At 43.2% G+C, this 7,894-nt stretch overlaps 1 protein-coding gene across 1 annotated transcript; it reads left to right on the top strand.

Annotated features, from left to right (window-relative positions):
- The first annotated feature begins 1,041 nt into the window (after positions 1-1,041).
- LOC133926763 (uncharacterized) lies at positions 1,042-7,365 on the top strand. Its single transcript, XM_062372832.1, has 8 exons — positions 1,042-1,476; positions 1,586-1,695; positions 3,863-3,919; positions 4,004-4,303; positions 5,305-5,552; positions 5,649-5,955; positions 6,033-6,306; positions 6,881-7,365. The coding sequence occupies exons 1-8, from the start codon at positions 1,141-1,143 to the stop codon at positions 7,133-7,135; spliced, it is 1,887 nt and encodes a 628-aa protein (XP_062228816.1). The 5' UTR covers positions 1,042-1,140; the 3' UTR covers positions 7,136-7,365.
- Positions 7,366-7,894: the final 529 nt, after the last annotated feature.

Here is a 7,894-nt window from a genome sequence, read left to right as displayed (position 1 = left end):
AGGTTCGGAGAATTTTTTGAGGCAAAAAACGGCATGAAAGATTGAGTTCTCGTCTTTGGAAGTTTTTGTACCGTTTTCAAAACGCGCGTTTGTGTCCATAGCCGACACACCTTACATCAAATTTGAGCAGAAATGTATAATAATTTCTATTCTAATGATGCTAAGGTGAGAAAAAATAAGAGAAAAATAAAATAAAAATAAAAAATATTTGCGAATACCGTTATTAGTGACTGGAGTTGGTTATTAGTGACGGATCACAAATTTACCCATTACTGATGACTGGCATATGACGACCCGTTAGTGACGGGTCAAGTTGTGTCCCATCACTAATGACTGTTATAGGACAGTCCGTCACTGATGACCTTATTATTAGTGACGAGTCACAACTTGACTCATCACTGATAACTGGTTTAGATGATCCGTCACTAATAACCTTATTATTAGTGACGGGTCACAACTTTATTCCTTATAGCTAGTCATTAGTGACGGGTCACAACTTGATCCATCATTATTATCATCAGTGATGGGTCATATTACGACTCGTTACTAATGATCACTCATTAGTGATGAGTCTATATCTAATTCATCATCAGTGATGGGTCATATTACGACTCGTTACTAATGATCACTCATTAGTGATGAGTCTATATCTAATTCTGATCAGAAAGAACATTAATGACTCGTTTTGTTAAATTTATTATTAATATGATATTAGTTATACATGTTAATCAGTTATCACTGATGTGAATTTTTTTTACTAGTTTGTTACTAGTGACGCCTCCACGGTGCACGGACGTCACGCTGTCCACAGCACGGACCTCATGCTTCTGGCCAAGTGCCCCTCCGCACGTCCACGTGTGACGCCGCGGCCGTCCTGCCGCACCCAACGTGCCGGCCGGGCCACAGATTTCGGCCGCCGAGCCGACCCACCGAGGCCGCCCCAGCGCGTGCGGTTCAGCCGGCCCGCGCCGCTTGCCAAACCTCCCCGATCGAATTGAGCGTAGCTCGGTTGGCTGTGTCGCTGTGGCACGACGCTGTCCGCTCGCGTTCGAGGTTTTAGAACGACGCGTGTGCGCACGGGGAGAGTAGTTGTAGTGCTGCGTTGGTACTCTCAAGAAAAACGCAGCGGCACGCGTCGCCATGCCGCCCCAGTTCCCCACCTCCCTCCTCACCAGGCACCGCTTCATCCTCCCCGTCCCCTTCGCGTCACTGTCCCGCTCCCCCTCTTCTCGCGGCCTCCGCGTCCCGCCGCCGCCGCCTCACCGAGGTACCTGCCGCCGCCCGCTGCTCCGTGGCATGGCCTCCGTCGCCGCAGCCGGCGGTTCGGCGCCGGCTTCGTCACCCGCCGCGGAGACGAGCAGCGGTGGAGTGGGCGCCGCCGCCCCGTTGCGGCTCACGCTGGAGGAGCTCGCGTGGGACCACTCCTTCGTCCGCGAGCTGCCCAGCGACCCACGATCCGACGCCATGCCGCGGGAGGTCCGCGCTGGCTCCCTCCCTGCGCTTGCTGCTTGGTTCAAGCGTGCTATTAGCTGCCCGTTGGTTGCACTTTTGCCGCTAACCGATCTGATTGGCTTGGTGCCCGCAGGTCTTGCACGCTTGTTACACCAAGGTGTCTCCCTCGGCCAAAGTGGACAACCCTAAGCTCGTGGCATGGTCCGACTCCGTGGCTGACCTGCTTGATCTGGATCACAACGAGTGAGCTTCAAATCCTTGTTATTACACTTCTCATTACTAGCTGCTCGTGTACGAGTAGATATCCTATATCCTACACAAGTTGTAATAAATCAGGAGACGGCCGCAGAGAGGTCTGTATCTGAGTTTTCCAGACGCAGTTAAAGAAAATCGCCAACCACTAAGAACACTTGCATTTTGCTCTGACACATCCTTTGCAGCGAATTTCTTCAGTTCTGTTGTTCTCGTGTCCTACTGGAGGCGAGCCCTAGCCAATTAACACGCCGAATTCCCCCCCCCCCCCCCCTCCCTCCCCCCATATTTTAGCACTTCAGATATGTAGTCAATGCTTTGTTGAAGTTATTACTGATTAGTGTCCCTACACTCTTCATCTGTTCCAAAAGCTAAATTCCAGGAATCATAAGGAAGAATGGTTACTTGTGGATTTGTGGCTACACACAAATCTTGTTGTTAGCTTGCTTTAAAAAAATTAGCTGTTCACTTCAGGAGGGCAATTAAGTACATCTCGTTGTTGAAAGGTAACCAGTTGAGTTCAAACTAACAAAAAAAGGTAGGAGATGTACGTGTGAAAAGAAATTGCAAATACATCTAAGGTACTGTAAGTTTATTGGAATCATGTCTATTATATAACTAAGGAGCTCGGTGTTAGGCGCGCCCGTTGTGGCCACACCTGCCCAGGCTCGAACCCGAGCATCGCACCTCTGGGAGCTGGCGATCCTCGGCTCCTCGCCCCTGCTCCTAGGCCGCCGGCTTCATCGGTGGCACCGGTGAGCCCCTCTGCTGGCCCATCCTGTGAATATCTGACAGGACTCCATGTGATACCAAAAAATCATTTTTTAGAAAGTAAAAGGGTCCATAATTAGACCTTTTAGCATACGAAAAGATTTGTTGTCTGATTTTCCAAACATGTTTTTTTTTTCTAGACCACCTCATTCACAAAAAGTGCTATCTCTGGCTTGCCTTCTGCTGCTTCTTTTGCTACCAAATTGTCAATACTGGAACCTTTTATGACATGTTAGTTTCTGTCTTTTCAACTCTTGACAGTAGTTCTCTTGTTGCATATGTTTGCTCACTATGTTGGGGCATTTATATAGGTAATAGATTCCACAGCAGAGTTCTAGGTTTTCAATAAAGCCACTAATTTCCTGTGTTACCCGGACACCCATGTCCAAATTTTTTGCCAAGTCGGACACTCGCGCACCCGTGTCGGATTCCAAGTGGTATTTGGCGTGTCCCAAATTTTTTTGCCGAATCGGATGCCCCGATACGAGTCAGACTCCGGCACCTGCACCCGTGTCCATGTAACACAGCTAATTTCTCACCAGCTTATGGTGTGATGCCCACATGGTAGTCTCACAGACAATCACATCCGCATGATCTGTGTTTATATTTTAACAATACATTCTGGTCAAATGTTTCCATTCGAGAAAATAAGTGAATAGCACTTACCTGACTTATTACTCTGTGTGCTTCAATATCTTTGTATTTTATTGAAGTTATTTGCAAGCATGTTTCAGAAATAGGCACCTAGGCAGTGTCCTAGCGCCTCGATTATAGGCTAATCAACATATCTACCTAGGCAGCCCAAGGCGGGCACCTAGGCGGCCCATGGTATTCCAAGGTCCAAATTTAATGCAAATCTACTATTTTTAACATGCTATTATCTGAAAATGACATTTCACATGTGCCATGCCCCTCTATGCATCTTGGAGGACATTTGGCTTCCTTGGCACTAGGTGGCAGGTGGCCATCCACCTAGCTCCTAACGACTTATGAAACATGGGTCAAGTTCATAATATGTGGATATTGTGTCCTAGATAATAGAAAATAACAATAGAACCTCTTTGGAGAATTTCTTGATGTTGTTGAACTGTTACATGAGTCTCTTGGACCTAAAATTTCTTTGTGTTCATCTATGGACTTTAATTATAATAAATTAAGAGCTACTGACTGTTAGAAGTTTGTTTTTATTGCATGATATGTTGATGAATCAAGTTGAGTGACACACATTTGTTCCCTGCAGTTCTCATTATTCTTTATTCACAGATGATTATTTTTTTTCTGCTACCTTGCCTACTGCTGTCATCCAGCTCTCAGTAATCTTCTATGCATCCTTGTTGATATTCAAGGATTGAAATTCCGAATTGTTTATGTCCTTATTTATTTTCAGGTTTGAGAGACCTGATTTTCCTCAGTTTTTCTCAGGAGCAACTCCGCTGGTGGGAAGGTGCGTGATACCAATGTTTAATATCCTTACTATTTTGTTTTGTACAGCTATGTAATCAACCTGCTGATGAACAACAACATGCAGTTTTCCCTACGCCCAGTGCTATGGAGGACATCAGTTTGGTGTATGGGCTGGTCAATTGGGGGATGGAAGAGCAATAATTCTTGGAGAGGTTGTCAACTCTCGAGGTGAGAGGTGGGAGTTGCAGCTCAAAGGTTGTGGAAAGACACCGTACAGCCGATTCGCGGATGGTCTTGCTGTCCTACGCAGCAGCATCCGTGAATTCTTATGCAGCGAAGCTATGCACGGTCTAGGCATTCCTACAACTCGTGCCCTTTGTCTAGTTGAAACCGGCATATCTGTTGTCCGAGATATGTTCTACGAGTACGTTACGGTATCTTCATTTTCTAAACTATACAGTTAATTTATGTCCTATTGCTGTTAGGTAATTTTCAACTAATATAGTCAAAAGGGAAAGAAAAAGAGGTAGATACTGTAGATGATCTAGATTATTTTAAGATTAAAATGGAGCAATTTGACCAAAAGACAGACATGTTAATGGCGATGGTGTTATCAATGGCGTTCTAATCATTTGAATCAAGTCTGCTTGAGCCACATATATACTAGCATAAGCAATAGCTGTGGGTCAACCTCTTCACATTGCTTTTAGACACTTATTTGTTGGTTTTGCTGGGGATGTAGTGTTGGGGGCATTAAAATATCGTTCTATAAATTTATCCATCTTTCCAGTGGAATGCTTATTTACATGTCCTGCTTGACTTCCGATATTAACAATTATGTAACTGCAATCTGCTGCCTCTGCTGTTATACTGTGCCATGGGCCTGTGAGGCTTTGTTGCTCATTTTATTTTCCCATTGGCAATTTCGTTTACCTAGCAGTGACTTTTTCATCTAGTCATCCTAATTTACCAAGGCATGATTATGAAGCATGAAACAACCCAAGAATTGATTTATGATCACACACCGCAGCACCTACAACCTCGGTTAAGTTGTTTCATTTTATTTCTGCAGCACCTACAACCTCGGTTAAGTTGTTTCATTTTATTTCTGCAAATGTGGTCCTCTTGCACTCACTACATCACCAGTATACTCTATGCTGTACAAAACACTTCCCTGTTAAGTTACTTCATTTTATTTGTGCACATGTGCATAAGCATGTTGTGCTCACTATCACCAATGCGTGCTCTGATTCAGAAAACACTTTTCTGTTACACTTCCATTATCTGCAAACTAGAATACTAAATGGCAGCAGTTAAACTCATTTTGTTTTCTTACTAGGATCATGTTTCTGAACGTTTTCAGCAAATGCAGTGTATCTATTGACATGTGCTTCTAATGTTAAATCGTTTGTGTTATGTATACAGTGGCAATGCAAAGGAAGAGCCAGGCGCAATTGTTTGCCGTGTAGCACCATCTTTTTTACGTTTTGGTTCATACCAGATACATGCTAGAAGGGACAAAGAGGACCTTGAAATTGTTCGTCGTTTGGCGGACTACACAATACATCATCACTACCCACATCTTGAAAATATGAAAAAGAGTGAAGGTTTATCATTCGAGGCAGTTATAGGTGACTCTTCAGCAATAGACCTCACTTCCAACAAATATGCAGGCAAGTATCTTACTGTAGGATTTTATTTGTTCTTTCAGCGTCCTGATTGATCTTTTGAAGAACTAAACTTACCTACTTGCAATCCTTTGGTGACAGCCTGGGCAGTTGAGGTTGCAGAGCGCACTGCTTACTTGATAGCCAGATGGCAAGGTGTGGGCTTTACCCATGGTGTACTTAACACTGACAACATGAGCGTGTTGGGCTTAACTATTGATTATGGACCCTTCGGCTTTCTGGATGCCTTCGATCCTAGCTTCACTCCAAATACCACTGATCTTCCTGGGAAGAGATACTGTTTTGCAAATCAACCTGATGTTGGCTTGTGGAATATTGCACAGTTTACTGGACCGCTGTCATCTGCTGAACTTATCACCAAAGACGAAGCAAATTATGTTATGGAGAGGTGAATTGGTTCCTCCAATCTAAAATCATTATATGAAGTAGGCAGAAGTGACGCATTTGGGTTTTTGTGCATTGTAGGTATGGGACGAAGTTCATGGATGAGTATCAATCTATCATGACCAAAAAACTTGGCTTAGCCAAGTATAATAAGCAGCTAATCAGTAAGCTGCTTAACAACTTGGCTGTTGATAAGGTTGACTATACCAACTTTTTCCGTCTTCTTTCGAATGTCAAAGCGGATCGTGACATTCCAGAAAATGAGCTACTTGTTCCACTAAAGGCTGCACTCCTGGATATTGGGAAAGAAAGAAAGGAAGCATGGATTAGTTGGGTACAGACTTATATTGAAGAGGTAGGTGTATTTCTGGTAATTATTTTCTCCATCTTCTCTTCTATCATAAAAGTGAAGGTTTGAAGCTGAGATAACATATCAATGTTTTTGCTATTGTTGGTACTTTTTTGTCTTTTGGTGCTTGGGATGCGCTTCTAAACCACTGCCCTTTTTTATAAGTTTGGCTAATCATTTATAAAGTAAAGTTTTCATCGTGAAGACAGAAATGGCCACTGATCTCTGGCTGATGCAGGCTTGCAGCCATTGTCCTTTAGTAATTTACCTTCATTGGCATTGCTTGCTTTTCTATGTCAAAATGCATCTGATTTTGACCTTTTCTAATTTTCCCATTCGTTGCAAATTTGTCGCATGCATGGTCGAATGTCCTATAAGGTTTTGCCGCGTTCGTCTCCTGTTGCCACACTTGTACATAGGTCAGACCGCTCTTGAGTTCTTTACAGTTTCCACTTAATATCATGCAATATTTTTCATTAGTTCAAGTATATCTTTCGTATAAATGTTCAATGAAAGGACAACATACTGTAAGAGATTGTCTGAACCTTCTGTCTAATGAATTTATTTATTCTATGTGAAGCTGGTGGAGAGTGGTGTTCCTGATGAAGAAAGGAAAGCTGCAATGAACTCTGTCAATCCAAAGTATATTCTTCGCAATTATCTCTGCCAGTCTGGTATTGACGCAGCTGAGCAAGGTGATTACGAGGAGGTTCGCCGGCTGCTGAAAGTAATGCAACATCCATACGATGAGCAGCCAGGAATGGAGAGATACGCACGGTTGCCGCCAGCCTGGGCATACAGACCTGGAGTTTGCATGTTGTCCTGCTCTTCATGAATCCAGCCGTGACCATTACAAAATGTTACGCGCGGTTCGTCTGCCTTTTTTTTTTTTTTTTTTTTTTTTTTTTTTTGCTGTATAGGTACTTAATCTGTGAGCGTTAGTTTAAGCATCACATGCCATTTGTACTGGTGATGCAGGAGTGTAAGAAACTTAGTTGTAATGTTTTTTAGCTATTTATAGAGATGCAAATGGGTATCTAATGAGTACTTCGGTTCATTACTTTAGTTCATTTGTATTACTGCCCGACATGATGGGAAGGTATGTTTAGTTCAAATGAGTGGGTTTTGGATCGATCCAGTGAAAGAAAAGGCCAAACTTGCATCCCTAGCTATTTATCTTGTGGTTGTAAGAGTAGCAGAGCGTTCGAATTTTTTTAATAATATTATTTAATTAAAAAATTGCAAAAATATTAGTTAAATTTACTAAATTGTAAAAATAGTATCTATCGGCATATGAAATGGGCTGACTAGAAACATGTTGGCATTTTGGGACTTATCGTATGTGGAGTACTGACATGTTATAGGTCTAACAAAACAAAGATATCATGGAGACTTTTGGTGGATCTAAAAGACCTATAAGTACTCGGAGTGCTGACAAGTGTCAGCTCAGGCCTGTCGGCAGACAAACCTATTATTTGTATATGGTCGTCGATCGGTTCGTCGTCATTCGAATGCTCAGTGCTCGCGATCGAGAACAGTGGTGTACGGAGGAGACAGAGCGGTGGCACGGGGCGCAAGAAGAAGAGGGAGCTAT

This window comes from Phragmites australis, chromosome 8, assembly GCF_958298935.1.
Source record: "Phragmites australis chromosome 8, lpPhrAust1.1, whole genome shotgun sequence".
NCBI classification, from domain to species: Eukaryota; Viridiplantae; Streptophyta; class Magnoliopsida; order Poales; family Poaceae; genus Phragmites; species Phragmites australis.
This window is presented reverse-complemented; position numbering and strand designations above follow the sequence as displayed.